At 41.9% G+C, this 23,118-nt stretch overlaps 1 protein-coding gene across 4 annotated transcripts in view; it reads right to left on the reverse strand.

Moving 5' to 3' along the window:
- Positions 1-261: 261 nt before the first annotated feature.
- The window catches only part of C23H4orf17 (chromosome 23 C4orf17 homolog), a 33,052-nt gene continuing 10,195 nt past the window's right edge, over positions 262-23,118 (reverse strand). The window contains exons 3-11 of one of the 4 annotated variants that reach the window (XM_090356771.1): positions 15,180-15,248; positions 11,386-11,605; positions 8,806-9,036; positions 8,080-8,144; positions 6,586-6,729; positions 5,474-5,555; positions 3,145-3,355; positions 2,044-2,087; positions 262-622 (exon numbers count right to left, since the gene is read on the reverse strand). In XM_090356771.1, coding sequence (XP_090212897.1) covers positions 432-622; positions 2,044-2,087; positions 3,145-3,355; positions 5,474-5,555; positions 6,586-6,729; positions 8,080-8,144; positions 8,806-9,036; positions 11,386-11,518 — 1,101 coding nt within the window. In that variant the 5' untranslated portion in view covers positions 11,519-11,605; positions 15,180-15,248 and the 3' untranslated portion in view covers positions 262-431. Of the gene's footprint in view, positions 623-2,043; positions 2,088-3,144; positions 3,356-5,473; positions 5,556-6,585; positions 6,730-8,079; positions 8,145-8,805; positions 9,037-11,385; positions 11,606-12,224; positions 12,453-15,179; positions 15,249-23,118 lie in introns of those variants that run through there. The other 3 variants (XM_090356770.1, XM_090356772.1, XM_090356773.1) reach the window with 3 other exon arrangements.

Here is a 23,118-nt window from a genome sequence, read left to right on the forward strand (position 1 = left end):
TGATAGAATGGAAGGCAATTCTACTAAAAAAATAAAATAAAAGGTAAAGGCAGGGGAGAGGTGAGAACTTTTCTACTATAGTTCAACAACAACAACAACAAACCACTGTAGATTGCCAAGATCAGCTCAAAGCAACATATTCCAATGATCTTCCAGTATCAAAGCTTGATGTTTTTGTGTTAATACTGTTCAGACAGAAAACAGTATTTAAATAAACCCACTTCTCTTACCTATAATGTTAAAAGTGATGACAAATATAAATATTGTCTCCATTAATGTTTATTTGTTTGTAGCATTATGTTCAGGTATTTTCAGATTTACATGTGCTACCATAAAGAGGGCCAGACCATTTGAATCTTTCAAAAAATAAACCTGAAGTTGCAAACAGTGTAAAAGTCACATTGTCAAGAAGGCAGCATAGAATACAACTTCTACCTCTGGCTTATGAATGGATAAAAACCTCTCTGAGCATAGAAATCATTCTCCTGTGCACTTCTTGGTCTTTCTGATCGGCTTTCCTGACGATTGGACCTGAGAGGAGAATTTGATGGGTTGAAATATTCTGTAACCGGGATTTTTATTGTGTTTCTTCTTAAAAATAATGGCTGCTTGTGCTCGGCCCCTGAAACAGAAAAATAAATCCAAATAAGACCATAATTGACATAAAAAAAATCTGCCTTGTTTTAGTAACATGATACTGAAAAGACTACTTGAAGTTTAAGTAAATCATAAACATCAAAATTCATAAAATCTGTTATTGTCTTTGCTTCCTACTATGGGCTCATCTTTAATGTTATTTTATTTTTCCTCTAACATGCAGTGTAGGTTTTTTATTTGGGTCGGGATGATTTACAGTTGATTTACATATAGGTATGGAGGTTGGACAAGGAGTTGATCAGTGAGAAAAAGGAGAGATCTGCCGTCAGTTCTGACTGATAAAAACCAGAGCAGTAAAACAAGTGAATCATTGTACCTAAAAGACATTTCCCAAAGCCTACATGAGTGCTCTCTAATATTGGAATAGGTTTCCAGGAGATGCTGAATATCAACAATAGGGAGGAAAAGAACATGATTTGGAGGCAAGCTATATAATTTCCAGGTATGCAGTCAGAGGACAAGATATGTGGAGCCTATGGGTAAAGCATAAAGTTGACTAGAAACCATAATTGTATAGTCATGTGTCATAGTCATGTATAGTCGTGGGATAAGGAGTATGAGAGGAAAGGCAGTGTACAAAGAAACTATCATTAGAGCCAGAGAAAGGCTATGTGAAGCTTCTCCACTGCACTTACTAATAGTTGTTAACACATTGAGCGCCGCAGTGGAAACTGCTCGGGCCCCAAGGAACTTTGATGACCATGTCATATATACCTAGTGTAAAGGTATCCTGGAGAAACATGACTTAGCTTTATTTGAGGCCTGTAGATATACTCGTTGCCCTTTTGTCGTTATTGCTATGTTTGTTGTAAAGCCAGAGACCACCTAACCTTCAAGGATGCTTGAGGTATGATATTCAGGACCGATGGAGGACTTTCACTTCTCTTGACTCTCTGATCCAAACTGTAGGCCTTTGGTGGGGGGCACACAATGCTATTCTCCATTTCAATGTATTCCAAGGCCCCTGCTGTGGCAGAGTGCCCATTTGCTCTTCTCTCAAATTAACTTTGTTTCCGGGGAAGTCAGGCAATTCCAAGACCACTGAGCTATGAAGGACTGAATGTCAACCCTTCCCCTTTGGAAGGTCAGTACCAGGGTTTCTTTCTCATTGACTCAGGATATCTATTCTATAGTTCCTTTTGTGCTCTTATCTTGCTTCTCCAAGAGCCTTTTTGTCTGTGTTGAGGTACTTTGCCAAGAAGAATAAAGTCATAACGCATTTACCTCCATGAGATATTGGTCCAATTCTGACCCTGAATAGCTGAGGATTAATTGCTATTCCATGTTACTGCTTTTCTTCTAAAATCTCGGGTCTATGCCCCTAAATAGCACTTACTTATTGGGTTCCTTATACCAACTCAGTAATTATCACAAACTGTACTTAACCTTTCAGAACTTCCTTATTTTCTTCAGATCCTTGACTGGACACTCTGAACCAATTGGAGAAAAGAAAATATGAATTTCACAGAAAGAGATTAGATTACAGGCTCATGCTTATCATAAATATGCCAATTCAAGTCTTTGTTTCTTAATGCATTCAGTATTAAGTTCACTTCCTAGTGAGAAGTTCCTTTTGGTATTATCCTTTGAATAAATATCTAATTTATATCATGTATTGGCCACAGAGATAGAAAAACTAACCTTTACTCTCCTATTTTTTGGCTTTATGGAAACACAGATTGCAATATAAAATTCTTCTCTGTCCTGTTTCTGAAGTGGCATGGTTTTTGAATATTCATTTTCTCTGACATTATGTTTTACCCAACTTGTAATTTTAGGCAATACATCTTTCTCCCCCAGCTTAACACACCTTGCCTCCATGTGATCTTACACATAAATATACATGCTGCTTTTAGAATTGCAATGACATGGTTTAAAACATTTTTCTTTGGAGATAATTTTCACTTCCCTAATAGTTACTTTCTCTGTTAGAAGTTCCCCCAAATTAAAACAATTTGTTTTTATCTCTGGTTATCACATGGTTTTGTGATATGCATGTAACAAACTATACTTAATAACAACTATGTAGATTTGTTTCCTATATGGTTTCTATTTTTTTTTTTGGCAGTCCTGGGCTTGAGCTTAGGATCTGAGTGCTGTCCTTGGACTTTCTCAAGGCTAGAGCTCTACCACTTGAGCCTCAGCACCACTTCCAGCTTTTTTCTATGTATGTGGTACTGAGGAATCAAACCCGTGTCTTCGTGCATTCTAGGCAAGCACTCTACCACTAGGCAAAACTCCCATCCCCATGGTTTCTATTTTTAAACTAAAAAATAATGCCCTGTATATATATATATATATATATATTTTTTTTTAATGTCTGGGCATTTACTTTGGGTTTCCCCTTAGCGGAAAGAGAACTTTCCTCAAGAGTTACTTGATATATATATTCTCCCCTGCCAAAATGTTCTGAACAGTAGAAGTGAGAATAATGATTACACTTAGGGAAAAGAAAACACATGAACATAAATATAGTGGAGTTATCACCTAGGTGCTTGATGGCTTTCCACAACTCCCGTGAGCGTTTTTGATTTTGCAGGTGACTTTTGTGATGATTTTGCGGTGGGGATTGGTTTAGCCACTGAGGTTGACTTCTCTCGATTTGCTGCTGGTTCCGCAGAGGCACTTCTGGGACCATCAGCCAAGAAATGTATCTCAGCCAGCTCAGAATGAACCAAAGCAGAGACCCACTCTTTTTCTGATTAGAAAAGAGAAGAAGAGTTGGGAATGAGCTGGTTACAATGGCCATGTGGGTATTTAAAGGGAGAGGCTGGCAGTCTGGTTTCTGAGTAGGCATTTGTGGGTTCATAAACATTTCTGCCAAAAAGTTGTTTCATTCCAACCTGGTTTCTGTTGACCTGTGGTACAGCAGAGCTCAGGTCAGGTAAATTACTGAAATACTTGACCTTGAATGGCAATAAGAGTGTTTAAAAATACTGACTACAAAAGCCAGCCTTAAAGGCTGCTGCTAACAATGTAAAGATAGCTCTACCACATAGGGGTATCTATATAAACTATGCCATTAAAATTTACTTCATAATTAAATAAATATTTACAAGAAGGAGAGAGGGGGTCTAAAAGACTAGCAGATAGGGATACATTTGATCAAAATGCATTATGATCAGGCATGGAAATACTATAATGAAACCCTTGGTGGAATAAATTTGCCACTTAGATATTTAAAAGAACCAACTGACAAATATATCTAGAAATATATTCATTGAGCCCTGGTGACTCATGCCTGTAATCCTTGCTACTCAGGAGGTTAAGATCCAGAGGATTACAATAAAAAGCAGCCTGAGCGGAAAAGTCAGTGAGATTCTTTCCAATTGACCAGCCAAAAGCGGGGCCAGAGGCATGACTCCAGTGGTAGAGCATCATCTGTGAGTTCAGGCCCTGCTATTAACACCAAGAAAGGAGAAAAGGAGGGAGGGCTGGAACAAGAAAAGGAAGGAAGGAAAAGAGGGAGGGAGGGGGAAAAAAGAGGGGAGAAAAAATTAACTGAAACAATGTCTGCAGTAATTTAGTGATTGATTATTCCTGTTCCTTCTTGTCATTTTTTTCCTGGTTCATCTGTCCTTTTCTCCCAATAAAGTTGTGTGTGTGTGTGTGTGTTTGTGTGTGTGTGTGTGTGTGACAGGATTTAAATTCAGAGCCACACTCATTTGACCTGCTCAACGCTGGGTTCTACCACGGGGCCTCACTTCCAATGTGGCTTTCTTCTGGTTACTGTGGAGATGGCGTCTTGCCATCTGTTTTTGTTTGTTTGTTTGTTTTATTTGTGGGAGGAGGGCCTGGGCCTTAAACTATGGCCTTCCAGGTATCAGCCTCCAAAATAGCTAAGATTACAGGCATGAGCCACCACTGCCTAGCTCTAACAATAAGCATTCATTTCTTGTGTAGTTTATTGAATGTAACATTCTTACAAAAGGAAAAATATTAAAGACTTGGTTCCCCATGTACTTGGTAGTTGCCTACAAAGAAAGCAGTTTTGAGTCTCCTTATTTTAAAACAACCTATTCCTAACACACTGGTACTTATGCTGATGAGTGGAATGATTTTCAATCCAGCATGATCAGCATCAGCATCTGAGAGCCCATTAGAAATGCAGGTTCTCAGGCCCTGCCTCAGACGGGTGTCCTCGGTGTGATGATCAACGAGGCTGGCAGATAGCTGCAGAGTTCCACTCATAAGATGGTCCTGATTTAGAGTCGCAGCTGTTTTTGTGGGACCAACAAGAGCCCAAAGGAAGCTATGGCGTGACGGAGGTGATTTAGTTACAATTGCAGAGCTGCTAAAATCGGAACCTTGTTGAGTGCTGTCAGATCATGCCTGTAATCCTAGCTGTCAGAAGGCCAAGAGCTGAAGATCACAGTTAGAAAACATGGGCAGCAAAGTCTGTGAGACGCATCCCCAATGAACCACCCTCCAAAAGCCGGAAGTGGATCTGTGGCTCAAGTGGTAGAGCACTGACTTAGAGCACAAAAGCTCAGGGACAACAACCAGGCCCTGAGTTCAAGCCCCAGAATTGTCCCAAAAGGAAAGAAATAGACTGCCTTCAGGGCTCACAACAGGCCAGAGGACGTGCTCAGGGAGCCCCTGAGTGTGTGCCCCAAGAAAGAGATTCACAAACAAGCTAAGTTCAATTTGAGGCCCACTCAATTTTGTGTGCACTGAAGGACCAGCATTTACCTAGGTGGATTTACAAGGCTGCAGTGATTCTGGTACTGATGGGCCAACTTCCAACATGGGCTTATTCCCAGTTTGGGACGATAACCTGAGTCAAAGTACTTGCAAAGGCATATTGTAAACTCACCTTTTGTACTTGCATGAAGCAGCCACTGTAGCACTTCTCCTAGAGAATCAGTATGTAAAATTTCACAGAATTTTGCCAGGATCTGACAGAGAGCACACAAGAGTTAGTGAGAAAACGGTAGATTTCCTTGATTTTTCTTCCAGATCTCACCTCCCCCAAATGGCATTCTATTCCATCCACAATGCTCAATTATGTCCGCTGGAACTTCAGCCTGTAAGCCAGATTTCTAACAGTACACAGTGAAAGGGCAGAAGTATAGGGTAGGTTAGGCAATGCTGTGCTTAGGTGTCTGATAAAACCCACCATCTTCTAGCAGGAGCAGTATACCTTGTTTTAAGGAAATGGATCCTTCGCTTATTGGATCGTGTGCTTTTCTTTCTTTTTCATTATACAGTGTTAAATTCTGGGAAGCAGTTTAATAGCAAGTGTGTTTGGTTTGTTCAGACTTTAAGTTGTAAGAGCCTAAGTTTAGAATAGTGCCAACAGTAAGGTTTAAGAACATTTTTTGTGTTATGTCTTTTCTGGATCTTATCTGGATCCCTGTTGTAGTAAGTGCATCTCTTGCCTGGCATGTATAAATTCCAATACCCCTGAGCTTTGTTGTCATTGTTTTCCATTAACTTTCTCTTGTTGCATTTCAAAATCTCACTTTATTCACGGAAAAGTTAATTCTAGGCCCTGAGCCTCATGGGATCCACTCAAGAGTCCAGGAGCTCATTCTCCACATCAATTACTCTTCTTTAGTACCTTTGCAAATTTCAGTCACTTCAGCACCCTCAGACTCTGAACTCTTGTCTTCTTCACCTGGGAAAGCTAGTGCTATTGTCTGAGCTCCATTTCCCTGTATTATGGAAATTATCCCAATTATATCTCAGCTCTCAATGGTCTTGAGTCTCTATTATCTGCTGCAAAATACCTTAACACAGTTTATATATTTTCCCACTGATATAATCTATTATTTTGTAACCAGGGTCTCTCATCTACAATTTTGCTGTTTCTCCTCCCTCCCCAGTATACCAGCGATATGATTGTTTATTGTTGCAGTCTGTGGGGGTTTGTTGGTGTCTTTGTGCTCTTCCCAAGTTATATATTTAGTAAACCTTGCCTCTTACTTTTATTTCCTGGTCCAGATAGTTTGGTATGCAAACAGTGTTCTCTTTGACGTGAGCTTTGTTTCTCGGAACCTCTGAAAAGCAAGATCCGGCAGGAGAGGGTGCCTTTGAAGGTGTTGGTGTCTTTCTGACCTTAAGTTCTGCCTGAGTCAAAGACATAATATAATCAGGATGTAGTTTTCAACGTGATCATTTAATAAGAGAGATCTATGTGCACCCATGGCCTTACTACATGAAGCACACCAGAGCTCATCTGACAGTGTGACCTGATTAGTACCAGGATGAAGAGATTCACCAAGGGGGGAAAAAATCATTTAAAGCCCTTGGATAAAACATCAGGATAATCATTTTAAAATATGTAATGTGCAACATTTATTTCTATTACAGTTCTAGTCAACAACCAACACCTCCTATGGGAGGTTTGCTGTTGAGATGGGAAGATTTCTTTCAGATGGACAGTAAAAGTCAACTGAGAGATTGCATGCTGTTTCCTTGCTCAGTGGCAGCTAAGAAAGCTAGAAAGACAAACTAAATGTTCTCCCTTCATTAACTGGAGGAGGAAATAGGCTGTATTCTTGTTCTAGTGGGTAAATGTACTGTACTGTTTGAAATTAAGCAATAACAACAAAGCTTACTATGGGATCTTTGAGTCCAGGAAGAATTATTAAAAAAAAAAAAAGCCTTGTAGGTGTGTGTGTTTCAGACAAGGCCCTTTAACAACCTTCCAGTTTGAGCAGTCAATCTGGAACTTTGGGGACTAGAGTTGATAGAACATCTGACTGTTGACATTTATTAAAAATAAGCTGTATTGTATTGAAGCATTCTGATTTTTAAAGTTTATTATGTTGATTTTTGCAAGGGATAGTAAGGTAGACTCTGTCTCCTGAGTAGCTAGGATTACAAGCATGAGCTTCAGTACCCAGTGGAATGAACTATTGATACTTAGGGATACATTTTTAAATAATCATACTAAATTGAAGAAATAAAAATTTAAAAGAAAACTCACTATACAGTTTCATTTGCATGAATTTAAAATGCTCATCTTCAGAGCTATAAAGCAATTTGTCTTTGAGAGGACCAGGGCCAAGAGGCAAACTTTTGTTTGCATGTTTGTTTTTGCCAGTCCTACGGGCTTGAACTCAGGGCCTGGGCACTGACCCTGAGCTTCTTTGGCTCAAGGCTATAGCTTTACCAACTTGAGCCACAATGCCAGCTTCCAGCATTTTCTGAGGAATCGAACCCAGGGCTTCATGCATGCTAGACACGCATTGTACCACTATACCCAAAAGAAGCTGATTAATGTGTGGGCTTTTCTGTCTTTGAGTATCATTGTGTCTATATATTTACTGAAATCATGAATTTTATCATGTTAATTATATTTTAATAAAGCTGTAAAAATATTGTGAAACATGGTGACTTTCCAGAAAGATATGCAAAAGAGTGGAAACAATAGATGCTAAACTAAAGACACTGCTGTACATGTCATTTCTTTACCTTTTTAATTACTAAAGGATTCTCACTGGAAGTCCTGAAGTACTCATTGTAGTTTCTACAAGGCTCTGAAATGAAATTGGAGAGAAAGACATTTACATTTAATGAAAAAAGAATTTCTATCATGTGATATATGTGCCAGTTGCAGAAATAGATGGCAGTGATTTTCGTTTAAACTAAGGTCAACTCAGGGATGCGTTTTTAATATTTAATTAAATTTTCAATACTTGCTTTAGTCAACTTTTATTATCTTGATTGGGTTATCTTGATTGGGTGCCAGCCTTGGGTGAAAAATCTAAGCAAGAAAGTGAGGCCCAGGACGAGTACCAAAAAAGCAAATAAAAATGGACAATGAAAAGGAGACGAGAGCCTCACCAGGAATATAAAAACATTCATTTCCTTCTCTGTGCTATTTCCTAGACTGACTTTTTGTCTGATGTGGTTTGGTTTTAGCTCAACTTTAATATCTCTTCACTCATTTTACATGGATTAGAAACAACTGCATGTCCAATTAATAATGCCAGTAATAATATAGATGATATTACCCAACTGGAATTGGGGTTATAGCAGTGAAGATTTTCTGTTGTGGATAACCTGTTACATACTGAGAAAAGGTGTCATAACTATTTAACAATTTCTTGCCACGATTGTAGCAATCATATATCCATTTCTACCTCTTAGGACCAGAGGAGACCTAAGGAGATCTGCCATCTGGAGAGGAATACTCACCAGAATGAGGTCGTGGAGGCAGTCTGACACAGTGTGGGGTTGGTGTCATTCTTTTGCCAAGACTCTGGGCACTCCTGTTTCTTGGACACTCCTCCGTAGTGCTGGGTGGGTAACTGCATTTGGAGATTGGTGTCTCATTTTTCTCTGAGTTGTTACTCTGGCCAGTGCAGCACATTGTTCTGAACATACTCTCATCATCATTCACAGTACAGATTGGAATGTTATTCAAACCTACATGAGTCAGAATTTTAAAAAAGGAATCAAATAGCTACATTGTTTTTTAGCAGATTTCACTTGAATACTCAACAGTTTTCCAATTAAATACTGTTCAGTGCACATAAAATGTTGGACTTTAGATTTTGTGAATCAAGGCTAAAGCTGGACATTCTTCAGAAAGCAGTGTGGCAGTACGGGCTCCCTTAAAGTACTGAGCCATTTTGTGAGCCTTGAAATCCAGACATCTTTGGTCTTGGTCTGGAAGTCAAGCTGAGTAGATGCACCTAAATCCCAATTCTTATAATAACTAATGTACGCCAGGTTTAGATTTTTTTAAGATATTGAAAATGCTGCCATGTTACAAGATCTTATAAAAGAGGTGCACTTTGTTCTTTACTGTTAACAGGCAACAAAAACCTATTGTGGTAGGGATGGGAGACAGGATAAGGTAGATTGGAAAGAAAAGAAAGGAGAGGGAGAAAGAGAAAGGGGAGGGAAAGGAGAAGGCAGAGAGGTAGGAAGGGAGGGAGAAGGGAAGGGAAGGGGAGGGGAAGAGAGGGAAAGGGGAGGGGAAGAGAGGGAAAGGGGAGGGGAAGAGAGGGAAAGGAAGGGGAGGGGAGGGGAGGAGAAGGAAGAGAGGAAGGCAGGCAGGCAGGCAGGCAGGCAGGCAGGCAGGCAGGCAGGCAGGAAGGAAGGAAGGAAGGAAGGAAGGAAGGAAGGAAGGAAGGAAGGAAGGAGGGAAGACAGGCTCATATTTATCACAACAATGAAAATCTTGCTTTGTTGGTGGTAGTGGTGGTCTGGGGCTTGAGTCAGGACCTAGGAACTGTCTCTGACTCTTCTGCTCAAGGTTAGTGCTGCAATGCCACTTCCAGTTTTCTGGTGGTTTATTACAGATAAGAGTCCTATGGACTTCCTGGCCAGGCTGGCTTTGAACCACATCCTCCTGAGCTACCCAGCTCCTGGCTACTTCTTTATTTTACTTCAGGAAGATCACTGCATTGCCATCTGCTAGGGACAGTGGTTCTTATTTCAGAGGTGAATCCCTGGGGGTCTGAGGGCCAGCTACTTCAGCTGAGGTTGATCTGCTCCCAGATGCGGAGGCATCGCACAGGCAGGAACTAGTCTCTCTCTAGTCCACTCCAGCAAGTCACAACGTTCTGCTTCGTTTTGTTTTTTATGTACTTCAGAGCCCTGAGAAATCTACTTTTGAAAACATCACTCTCTCTCTATTTCCCTCTAGAACACAATATAGATAGATACATGCATGCTTTGAAATTCTGATCTAAAAGGAGATATTATCACTATAGAGGTACATAAAGTGGAGGGAGAGAGATGGAGAGAGGGGGGAGGTGAGGCATAGAAAATATATGCTCCTCCAGTGGACTTTTACACAGCCATTAGAAAGAATAATACTATGTCATCTGCAGGGAAATGAATGGACCTAGAACAAATCATATTAAATGAGGTTAAGCCAAGCTCAGAGACACAAATTACTTGTGTTTTCTCATGCAGAAGCTAGATCTAAAATACACTACGACATGACAAATTATACAGGACTCTAGGCATGAACACACAGTGAGAGCAAAAGAAGAGACTTTTAGAAGAACAAAAGGGTGCAATACCTATATGCATCTGATCATATAGGATAATATTTATAGACATGAACGCCAGGAAATGGAGACAAGAGGTTTATTCTTTGTTGCTGCTTATGTTTTCTTTGCGCCTTGTTCATTTATGTATCTGTCTTTGGGGGAGGCACAGAAATGGAGAGACAGTGAACAAAAACAGCAATGGTTCTCACTAGATACGATATTGAAAACGAGCTAGATAACATGTGGGTGGGGACAGGAGGGAAAACAGAAAACAGCAAGAGAAAGGGTGACATTGAACGAAAGGAGACATACTCATTGCCTGACTTATGAAACTGTAAGCCCTCTGTACTTCACCTTTACAATAACAAAGTTAAAAAAATTGTTTCTCTGAGGTTGCTATTTGGTCTGAAGAGGATGGAGGGGCTCTATGCAGATAGTTAAAGCACCGCTATACTTCAAAACACCAGTGAATCCATTCTGCCCCAAGCTCTCTGAGTGACCTACTTGGCCCTATCTACATTGAGCCCCCCCAGACCCCTGTACTAATAAACAAGAAATCCATGGCATATGTCTGCAAAGAAGGGGCCCGAAGGCCTCCTCTTTAGCTCCAGAGCTGGCCCATGGCCTCAGCACTGAGGGACTATGTCTTGCCAATGGTTAAATCCTTTGAGGAGCTGCCTTGTCTTACACCCTAGAACCAGCTGGTAGTTCATATGTGAGGGGGAAGGCAGGCAGGAATGACACATACCCTAGGCACTAAACCCCTTACCTTTGATGTGGCATACTCTTCTGGGATGAGGAGTGTGCCTGACTAGAAAGCAGTTTTCGTTTCTAGGTATAATATGGCTGCCTCTGCACTCTAACTGAGGAGCCGACGTTGAGGGCGTGAGGTTTGCGGTCATGGCGTGATGGTTTTTCTCTCTCCACTGTGGCCACAGATGTTCTCAGGGTCTAACTTGGTGGACCTCGCTTTCAGATGGGCTCAGGACCTGAAATCACAGCATGGCACAAAAGAACCTGAGACTTTTATCTCTAGAAAACGAGAAGTGGGCTTGGGTCAAGGGTAGGGTGGTAGCCTTGAGCAGAATTGCTCAGGGACAGCGCCCAGTTCAAGCCCCATGACCCACAAAAAAAAAAAAATAGGAGGCCATTTGCTTTCAGATTAAAATTTTGTGAACATTGCAAACAGTATAGGTAAAAGTAGATTTTAATTTTCCTGTAATAAAAGATATTTGTATCCAGGTGACAATGGTTCATTCAGGCCTATACTCCTGACTATTAAGAAGGTTGAGATCTGAGGACTGAGAGTCAAAGCCAGCTCATGCAGAAAAAAGCCATGAAACTCTTATCTCCAATTAACCACCAAAGAGTCAAAAGTATAGCTGTGGCCCAAATGAAAGAGCACTAGCCTTGAGCAAGAAGCTTAGCAACAGTGCTTAGGCCTTGAGTTCAAGCACCAGGATCAAAACACACACACACACACACACACACACACACACACACACACACACACACACCACTTGATTTTGAAAGAAGAGAAAATTGAATTTACATGAATCATGCCTAAAATGTTAAAAAGCCATTTTAATGCCGAATTAAAGATTGTACCTGAGGACAGTTTTTAAAGCAGATGGTTTGGATGCCAGAAAATCAAGTCTGATGATGCGGTTCCAGCTTCATAATAGGGCTAGACTGAGATTTGTGTTCCTTAACAATTTGCTGAGAATTTTCAGTTGTCAGAACTAGACTGATGCCTCCGAAAGAAAACAGCTAGCTCCCTCCAGCTCCTCTGACTCTCACTCCAAGGAGCCTATGTGTCTCCCTGGTTGTCAAGATAGATACACTCACAGCTTAGCAACATGCTAACATTCCTTGAGAAGATCTGAGTTCCAGAACCTCTGTAACCCTCCATCCATCCAGACCTCTAGTTACCCACAGCTTGTCAAAAGGATGTTGCAGCAAAAATGATTTCGCTTCATGTGAAACATGTGATGAATAAGAAAGAGAAAAGAAAGCAATATAAGTTGCATTGATAATTCTTCCCCATTTCTGTTTAAAGAGCAGGTGATATAAGCAAACGTTACTCGGGGAAAAACTTGTGGGGAAGTGGTACCAATTATTTTGATGAGCCAATCCTTCAGGGGTTTTCTTCTGGTTCTTTTTAAGGTGGGCTCTCATTTCCTGCTCAGGTTTGTGGCTGGAGTATAGTCCAGCCATTTGGGGCTGTGATGATAGACATTTATCCCAGCATCTGTTTTCCCTCTGCTATGATAGCCTCCAGCACTTTTCTGCCCAGACTGTTCTGAAGCAATAATACTCCCACCACTAGCCTGTTATGTCTCTTAAGGTGATAGGACACACCATTGAACCCCATTACGGGGTGAGAAAGGGGTCTTGTCAGCTCGTCTGTCCAGATTGGCCTCAAACTACAAATCCTCCCTTGCTCAGCATACCACATGGGGTTATAAGCACAAATCACTGGAACATGGCTCTGTCATTTTCCTTCTCAGAATGGACATGATTATGAATGTCTGGAAGCGGCACCCACCATTTTGGGCTTTCTTCAGCCTGCTGGAGGTTGAACACCTACACATGTGTACGGTAGGAGGTGTTGTATTGACACATCATGTAAAGTCATTAATATAAAATTAGACCATATTAGCAGGGTAGGCCAGAAATCCAATGATGAGGATCTTACTAATGCACACAAACATGATACACAGTCTGAAGATGTAGCTGGAGTGGTAGAGCACCTGCCTTGAGTTCAAACCGTAGAACCCCACAATAGAGGAAGAGAAAGAGGGAGATACACAGACAAAGGACAAAACCCAATAAAATTGGAGGCACAGTTAATGTGTGCAGTGAGCCAAGCAAGTGACCCAAAAAGAAAGGCCCCTGGAGGAGGTGTGGGCTGGGTTTTCTCACCTCCAGCCTCTAAAATTTGATATAATACATTTCTGTTGGCTTATGTCGCTGTATTAATTCATTATAACAGCCATGAGAGACAAATACATGACTCTTCTTGAAGCTCCCTAACCTGCTTCCCTATTAGGTTAAACTAGCTACTTCAAATGTGTGGATGCTTTCACTCCTGAGGGGTGATGGTTTAAGTGCCACATCTGTCACTAGATGGAGCTGTGTGCTGTATAGACATTCTGGCCCCAAGCTTTGACAGAAGAGGCACGAATTGATGTGGCCACTTGGTTCTCTCAACGAGAAAAGCTCTTCAGAAGTTAAAAATCCATGACGGCGAATGTCCAGCCCTTTCAGTAAGAGACTGCCGATGTCCTGCCGTGCTGCCCTGGCTTGTGCCACTCGTGGAAGAGATCTTCTTTGAATAGAATTTTTCTTAGCTGGGTGCTGGTGGATCACACCTGAAATCCTAGATACTGGCTGAGATGTGAGGATGGTGGTTCAAAGCCAGCCTAGGCAAAAAAGTCCTCGTGAGACTCTTCTCTCCAATTAATCACCCAAAAACCAGAAATGGCACTATGGCTCAAATGCTAGCGTGTGGAGAAGCTCAAGAATAGCACTCAGGCTTGGGTTCAAGTCCCACAACTGACAAGAATGACAAGAAGAATTTACCCTAATGATCTTCAGTTTTCTCTTCATTTATGCTAAGCTATAAATACATATGTAGTTTGTGTTAGGGTTTCAGAGTGATTGACTTTTTTGTGTGTGTGTGTGGGTCATAGGGACACTTCTCCTGAGCTCTTCAGCTCAAGGCTACCTTTGGGCCTGGACACTGTCTCTGAGCTCTTCAGCTCAAGGCTACTTCCCTACCCTTGAACCAAGCCCCATTTCCTGTTTTCTAGAGATAAGAGATTCAGGTCCTTTTGTGTCTGAGCTGGCTTTGAACCTTGATCCTCAGATCTCAGCCTCCTGAGTAGCTAGGATTACAGGCGTGAGCCACCACACCTGGTCCAGAGTGAATGATTTATATCTATAAAAATGTCTCATAGGAGGCCGGAAGTTTGGCCTAGTGGTAGAGTGCTTGCCTTGCATGCACGAAGACCCGGGTTCAATTCCTTGGTACCACATGCATAGAAAAAAAGCCAGAAGTGGTGCTGAGGCTCAAGTGGTAGAGCTCTAGCCTTGAGAAAGTCCAAGGACAGTGCTCAGGCCCTGAGCTCAAGCCCAGGACTGGCAAAAAAAAAATGTCTCATAGGGGGCCTGGAGTTTGGCCTAGTGGTAGAGTGCTTGCCTAGTATGCACGAAGACCTGGGTTCGATTCCTCAGTACCACATGCATAGAAAAGCCAGAACTGGTGCTGTGACCAGTCCCCAGGACTGGCAAAAAAATGTTACAGATGCAAAATTGTTCTGTGACATTATTATTGCAGGATGACAACACATGGAAGAGCAATTACCATCCTGGATATCCCAAAGAATTACTAATGGATTTTCTTTCTAGATGACACTCGGCATGTATGGGTAGCACTTACCCTCAGTGTTAGCTTGTTACATATTTACGACGTGAGTGAATGAGTGATTGAGTGGATGAATGAAGCAATGAAGCAATACCCGGGACCACAGTGGAACTAATAAGATGATGGTGACTTGCCTTAAAGTCAGACTCTTCTAACCCGATAGTAGGCTGTGAGGGACAACACTGAGAATGCAGGCTGTGAATCTGAAAGGGGAAACCACAAAAGTCTCAAAGTAGGTAGGTCACAATGAGACCCTGGCTTCACTCAGACTGTCCCAGACTGGCTCTGTGACAAGACCTCTGGCCTTGTCAGTTTATTACCCTTTCTGGGGTGCAGAGGATCAGGAAGGGGGGACCTTGTAGCCCTAACGTTGCCAGCAGTTGCACTGTTGAAGGTCTCAGATTCTTGTTGTCTCCAGGGAAGAACTGAATGAAGCCCATTCATGCCTCAGCAAAGCCAGGACTTTAACAGAGAGAGGGAGAGAAAGTGCACAGTGAAGAGAAACAGTGGGCTCTACCAGGTGGCAGAAAGGCATGGTTAAACATTCCTGTTTTCTAGGCATCTAGGCAAGGTTCATAGTAAGGACGGGGCCTGATCTTAGGGAAAAGGGAATTAGATCCTCTTGACTTCTAGGAGGGACTATGTATATACAAGGTTACTATCCCAGGCTTTATGTATTGGCATCCCATAATACTGGATGCCTTAAATTTGTTGCCCAGAGATCATATAAAGTCCCATTTCGCAGGTTCCTCAGTTTGCTTAGAATTGCCCTGGAGTTTCTCTGTTTTTAGGAAGAAGTCTTAACTGCAAAGTGACCACTAATTATCCTTATGGAAGAGACACCAAGGAAAGTACTAATGAGGGCCTAAGATTCCACAGTGTCTCCTGGCCTGGGGGAAGGGGGAGAGGGAGGGAGGGAGGGTTGCTATGACTGGGAGAGGGGCTTGGTCTTAGCATTCTTTCTCTGTCAGTTACACACACACACACACACACACACACACACACACACACACACACACACACACACAAAACACAACAGCTAAAGATGGACTGGAGTGTTGTCTTTCCATGGCTGCCACATAATCTCCCTTCTCAGGCCCTCACTATGTCTCTATCATGTCTCTTATTTAGCATGTGAGGGTAAGTGACCAGATATGTGGAATGTCAAGAGTTTGAGCCTAGAGGCTTAAAAACTGATTTCCTAACAGTGTGATAAACCTTTTCATGTCAAAGATCTTATTCTGGAGAGTTTGGGTCTTCCACTGGCTGTTGGGATGGTGATGTTCCTGTTGACTAAGCAGACATCATGGAACTCAGTGGCTGGGATAAGTCTGCTTAGAAGTGTTGGTCTGAAGACAAATCTAGGTTCAAGTTCCACTTATGCTGCCCTGTGTAACACATCTATAGCATGAAGATAACATTTAGCACACATTAACTAGCAGTCATATAATGATATCTATTAACTGCTCGGGTTTTTTTAAATTTTCATTTATTTTTGTTGATTATAGGACTAGAACTCAGGGCCTGGGTGCTAACCCTGAGCTTTTTCACTCAAGGTTAGTGCTCTACCACTTTGATCCACAGTACCACTTCCAGACTCATGGAAAGAAACAAAGAAAGAAAGAAGGAAGGAAGGGAAGAAGGAAGGAAGGAAAGAAGGAAGGAAGGAAAGAAGGAAAGAAGGAAGGAAGGAAAGAAGAAAAAAAAGAGAGCGAGGAGGAAGAGAGGGAGGGAGGCAGGCAGGCAATGTTTTCATTGAATGTTTTTATTGAATACAAATTATTTCATATTTTCTAAATGTTGGGTTACCTGCAGTGGAAACAGGTAACACCTCAGGGAACAAGTGATTCATTGATGGCCTGGGCAAGAACGCCGTCATTTACATCTACCGTGTTCGTGACTTTTAGAGAATTCACATATACTGATTTTCTTAGGCTCTGATTTGACTGAGTTGTTTGCTTTCTGGTCACCCAATCAACCTTGTCCACTCCAGCTAACCCTGCACAGGGAGGAACAGTCTCCAGATGCCCGAGGGAAGTTACACTCTCACTGTGATTTAACAATTAAACTCCTCTCATTGTTCAGGATGTTTGTTGAAATTTGGCAAGCAACATGGCCGAAAAGAAAATATTAACAATGAATCACTTAGGCATTCAAAGCCAAAATCCACATCACAGGACGGGAAGAGAAGGGCAGGGCAGGACAGGGAAAAAAATTGCATAATGGGATATTCTTTGATTGAAATTATAAGCAATTGTTTTTTAAACTGGCTGATCAACTATCATTTAATACAGTAGTTTTGATGTATGTATGTATTGCTGCTGTCTTTGAAATAGATGGTAGTCACTTTTTGATCAGAAGTTAGTGTTTCCTGGGATAGTCAGCCCCTGGATCTGTCTGGTAGGTTGTTCTGAATGTACTTGAGAACTCTGTTCCTAAATATTTGGTCCTTTCCAATGCACTTATTCTCTTTCCCCTTCATTCCAGGTCATCGGCGCCTAACACTTTCCTAAAATGTCTCCTGAAACCCATTTTTTTCTGAGGCCTTGTGTTTGTCTGGTACATTCAGTAATCCAGTGTACATATGTCTTCCCCTCTCCTTGCCCACCCTTCTTGGAGAGGAGGGGGCTACCATGCTGCCTTTTGGATGGAGATGTCTCATCTACTGGCTTTTAGAGTGTCCTGACAAGATATACAAACTTGGTGGTCTAATATGTCAGATATTGTCTTCTGTTTCTAAAGACCAGAAATCCAAACTCAGAGTGAGCAGGGTCAATTCCTCCGGACATTCACAGGCAGAGTCTGTCCTATGATTCTCTAGTGTTGGGTGATAGGCTTTGTTTATATGTCTATAAATTCTGAGCTTATACTCACTTCACTCTAATCCATCTCAGGTCATCAAGCTTTCAGAGAAATAACCCTTCAAATCGATTATACGTTTCTATTATTAACAAACATTAGTAATATTATTCAAATATTAATTCTCCCAGTTTCCAACAGGAATGGCATTTACCCACCGTCAGCCAGCTGGTGTGTACTATACTAGTTTGTGGTTCCATTCTGATTGAGGGCTGCCCAGGTCTCTGGAGTTAACAAATATTTTCAGTATGTTACAGCAGCACATCATGTTCAGTATGCAGGCTGTTAAAAAGGTATAGTGCCAGCTAGGCACCAATGGCTCACATCTATCCTAGCTACTCAGGAGGCTGAGATCTGAGAAGAATGGTTCAAGGCCAGCCCGGGCAGAACAGTCCCTCTGAGACTCTTCCATCCAATTAACCATTCAAAACACGGAAGTAGTGGTATGGCTAAAGTGACAGAGTGCTAGCCTCGAGTACAAAGATAGGCTCAGAGACAGCACCCTAGCCCTACACCAATCCCCCCCCTCACCACCCAAACAAAGGTATAATGCTAGGATTTCCATGAAGAAATTCTAAATAGATGAGTAGCTGTGACTCCAAGTCCAGACTAATCACAACATGAAACACCAGGAGCGTCTGGGTAGAGCCACAGAGCAGAAAGAGCTGTATCACCATGTCAGCTGCCATCCTGTGTCCTTCCCAGGAAGACACAGCTGGCAATCAATCGCACTGGGTCAGCGACAGAACAAAACTGTCGTGATGTGAGTGAGTTGTGAAGCACATACCCATTGTGAAGCACATATGAATTATATCAAATTGTCATCGGTTGTCCCTTCTTCCTCTCTTCCACCCTTGCAAACACTTGTGCATCTCCACAGTCATAAGCTGGTCCGATGATTTTTGATGATTCCAATCCTCCATGGCTTTTCAGTTTGGTTATTGGGATAAGTTGATCCAAGTTTGGCTTTGGGGCATGTCAAGGCAGTCAGAAGTGGCTCTGCCCTAGAGTGAAGAAAGGAAGTCACAGAGACTGTAGTATCAAGCCCAGATGGAAAGAGTCATTGCTTCCTCTCACATGTCCAGCAATCACTTTTCTTGCCTCACATCTAGAAACCACGAAAGTTAGTTTTGCCTCCCTAATAGTTCAAGAGTATGGTCTAAATGGCTATTTGCCACTTTCTAAATGGTTCTGCCATTTAAAACAAGGCGCTTTCCTAAGTTAGATTGAAAGTTTTTGAGCCGGGAACGGTGCTGTACAGCCATAATCCCAGCACTTGGGAGGCAGGATCAGGAGGTCAAGAGTTGAAGGCCAGCTGGCCTACAGAGCAAAAACCTCTTCTCAGGGCTGGGGATTAGAGCTCAGCGGTAGAATGCTATCTAGAATGGACAGGCTCCAGGTTCACTTCTGCAGTCTGAAAAGGACATAAATCCCTTTCTTACATACAAATCAAAGTAATCTTGAGTTTTATTTCTATGTCCATGCTTCAGGAAACACAATCTGTCATATTTTCTTCTCTAGATAAACTCAGAAGAGCTTCTCTGAAAGCAGAACTTTGTCCAGGTAAAACAGATGAAGGCAGAAGCGTGGTGGGGAGACAGGAGAGGAGGTGATGGGTATTACTCCCCTCCCTGCCCCTCCCACCTCCCTGCTGGGAACAAGCATTTCCAGAGTCCCCTGGGAAGGTGGTGTGGCATCAGCAATGCAGCAAGGTCGACAGCCACATCTGGAATCCTACTCCAGTTTTCCACTGGGATGAGCCTGGAGAAGAACTCTGGAAATCCATATCAAGAACAGACCTCTTCTCGACCCGACAGGAAAGACAGGAAGAGTTCCTTCTAGAGCCATGTCAGCCCTCAGAGCCTGTGTCCCCTGCCTGCCAGTGCACACGCACATGCGCAAGCACACACACACACCCTCTCACACACACACCCTCCCAGCTGCTGTTCAATAGCTCTCTATTCTCTGAATGGGGAACTTTCCAGGTTCAGTCCCATCACAGAGTAACTATCAGGTCTTGGTGTCTTGAAGTCATAAGCAGCATGTCCTCATCCAGACAAAGAAAAAAAAATGGATTTTTTTTTCTGTTTTTGCTTTGTTTGTTTTGTAAGGAATATGTATGCAGATAAATCAATTTTGGTTTCTTTTGCTTTTCACATTTCTCAACCTCCTCAAATTGCAATGTTTATCCTACCAGCACAGTTGTGAAAGCTGGGTGAGAGGAAGTGCTAAGGAGAGCTACATGTGAACTCTTCCCTTGTTCTGAGAACTCTGCTTCTGTAAGCTTTGTAGGCAAAAGGAGATTTGCTGAAAGCGCCATCTCACATGACAACCCCTAAAACTTGGCCTGGCGTGCCTGGAAAAGGATTAGCACTGAAGACCCTCCTTTGTCCTGCCTTGCCCTGACCCAGCCCCTGCATGGTTTGGCACAGCTGAAGAAAGCAAAGGATGCGTTTCAGCTTGCATGTGGAGGTACAGCTTTCCACTCAAGTTTCCAGGGTTGGAAAGAAGACCATTTTAAGAACAAAGGCCAGAATAAAATCTCCCTCTCCAGGCTTTGGTTCAGGCAGAACAAATTCTGCGGTGTTCATTGTGATTCTAGGTGACTAGTAGCTATGTGACATTTAGTGACTAAAACTGCCTAATTCTATCTGCTACGAAGAATCATTCAGCAGTAAATTGTGTTCCATTGCCATTAAGGGCACTTAAATTTAGGATATACATGCTATAATAGCCAAAATGATCATAGCTGTTTTCTTTTTCTTTGTTATCTTTTTTATTGTTGCAATAATGTATAGAGGGGTTACAGTTACATTCACCACGTAGTAGGTACATTACATCTCATACATTAATACTCCTTCTCAGGCTTTTGACCCTATTTCCCTCTCTCCACCCCCTCCCAATCATCTTGTAAAAAATATGGCATTATTAGGTTTTGGACTCAGAACCTCATTGTTTCTTCATAGGCATGCTTTCAATCCTTTTTGCTTTAGTTACTATCATATATTTTGGGCAACTTTGAACACAGCCTGCTATTTACTAGGTAGGCATTCTGCCATTTAAGTCATTCCACCATCCCTTTCTAGATCATAACTGTTTTAACTCTTTTGCGGAGGTGTGGGCATGAAGTCAGGGCCTAGGCACCGTCTTTGGGCTTTCTCAAGGCTAGCACTCTACCACTTGAGCCACAGCACCACTTTGGGCTTTTCCTGTATATGTGGTATCAAGGAATCAAACCCTGGGCTTCCTACATGCTAGGTAGGCACTCTCTCACTAGGCCACGCTCCCGTCCCACTCTTTTCTTTTTTTCCTGATGGTACTGGGGATTGAACTGTGAAGCTTTTTCCCTAGCTAGAGATGAACTCTGCTATTGGAGTAGAACTAGCAAAGAGAACTCTACTATCTCCAGCACCATTCTGCATTGATTATGTTAAAGGTATAATCTTACTTTATGCCCAGCTGGTCTGGGCTGTGATTCTCCTATTTGCTAGAGATAACAGGCACATATCACTGTTTCTAGCCATTGACCTTTCCCCATATCTGCAAAAGCAGCCATTGGTTGAAATGGAGTCTTCCAACTTCTTTTTGCCTGGGCTGACCTTGAATGCCTATTGTTGGATCTCTGCCCCTCAAGTAACTGGGATCACTGTTTCGAGATACCACACCTTGCTTTAGCTTCGTTTTTCCTTGGCTACTTTCCAAGTTTCAGCTTTTCACACATTATCATCTAATCAGTTTTCTAAAACATGGATTCTAACTATAAAGACGTTAACTCCTACAGTCCTGCATGGGAAGCTGTAAAGGCCTCTCTCTCTTTTCCATATCTCTCACCTTAATCCTGTTATACTAAAACAAAGTCTTGCAAAAACTCCATACAAAAGATTGATTGAGATATACTGATTTTGGAAAATTTGGATGCTCTGGCATCTGGCCACTCTGGTGGTTTTTCACCTCAGTTCACAAGCAAACAAAGTTGTTGTTGCTCATGAACTTTGGTTTATTTGATTTGAAGGCTGAGACTATGAATGTTTGTCCTTGTCTATACATGTCTAATTCTGTGACAAAGCCCGAAAATAGTACTGGGTCTTTAACACCTAATGCTAAGACAAGGCATTTATGTACCAACTTGCTCAATTAGCAATGCTGCTAACTGGCACCTTTCATTTGACTACCGTATCAAAATTCTTAATTATAAAGAAGAATTCTGAATTTAGTGTAAATGTATTTTCAATCAGATCTATAGCACTTACTACATTTATTTCAAGGAATATTTTGTTCGTATATAATGACTAAGTGGTAAACTTTCCTAAATCTTACTCTGCGGGGTGATAAGACTGGATTTCCCGGTCTGAGCTGGGTCCAATGATTTCACTAGATCACTCCCCAGGGGTAACATTTCCTTCACTGGAGGTGACAGTGTGCTCATGTGACTACCTACTGCTGCCCAAAGTAAGACCTAGCTAGGAGGCTGGGAATGTGGCTTAGTGGTAGAGTACTTACCTAGCAGGCATGAAGCCCTGAGTTCAATTCCTCAGTACCACACAAACAGAAAAAGCCAGAGTAAGGCTGTGACTCAAGTGGTAGAGTGCTAACCTTGAGCAAAAGAAGCTCAAGGACAGCATCCAGGCTCTGAGTTCAAGTCCCAGGGCTGGCTAAAACTAAAAGATCTTGCTTGGATCATCACCTATCAAAAGAAATAATAGACTCAAGAGATCCTAGGGTTGTGACGTCCCACATGAGGAGTCAGTGGCTTGAAATCTCTGGACAGCTGATTCAGAGGAGCCTTTAAGAACTTGCCAAATAACTGAAATCCCTCTAGAATTCAGGTATTTACATGTAAATGGATGCATCCTAACTCCTTTTAAGCACCTACTCAGGGTGCCTCTGTGTGTGTGTGTGTGTGTGTGTGTGCAATCTGCACAACCAATGTTCATAATATGCCATTGTTCTATGGATCATATAATTTGGGGTCAGATGGTAATTTCTCTAGGCACACAAGCAAGTTTTCCTTAACTTTCTAGCTCTGACATAGAAACCACAGTAATTCATTTCTATATCCTGTATATACTCAACCTGTTTTTTACCCTCAACTTTGACCTTCTATTCCAAATCTTTTTATATCTCATTGGCTCTGTTTTTCTTGATATTTAATTGTACATTTTCCTACAAACTACATCAAGTCTTTGAAGAATAAAGTACTGTCTCAATTACAAT

The sequence above is a fragment of the Megascapheus bottae genome, chromosome 23 (genome assembly GCF_031878675.1).
Source record: "Megascapheus bottae isolate mThoBot1 chromosome 23, mThoBot2.hap1, whole genome shotgun sequence".
In the NCBI taxonomy this organism is placed as follows: Eukaryota; Metazoa; Chordata; class Mammalia; order Rodentia; family Geomyidae; genus Megascapheus; species Megascapheus bottae.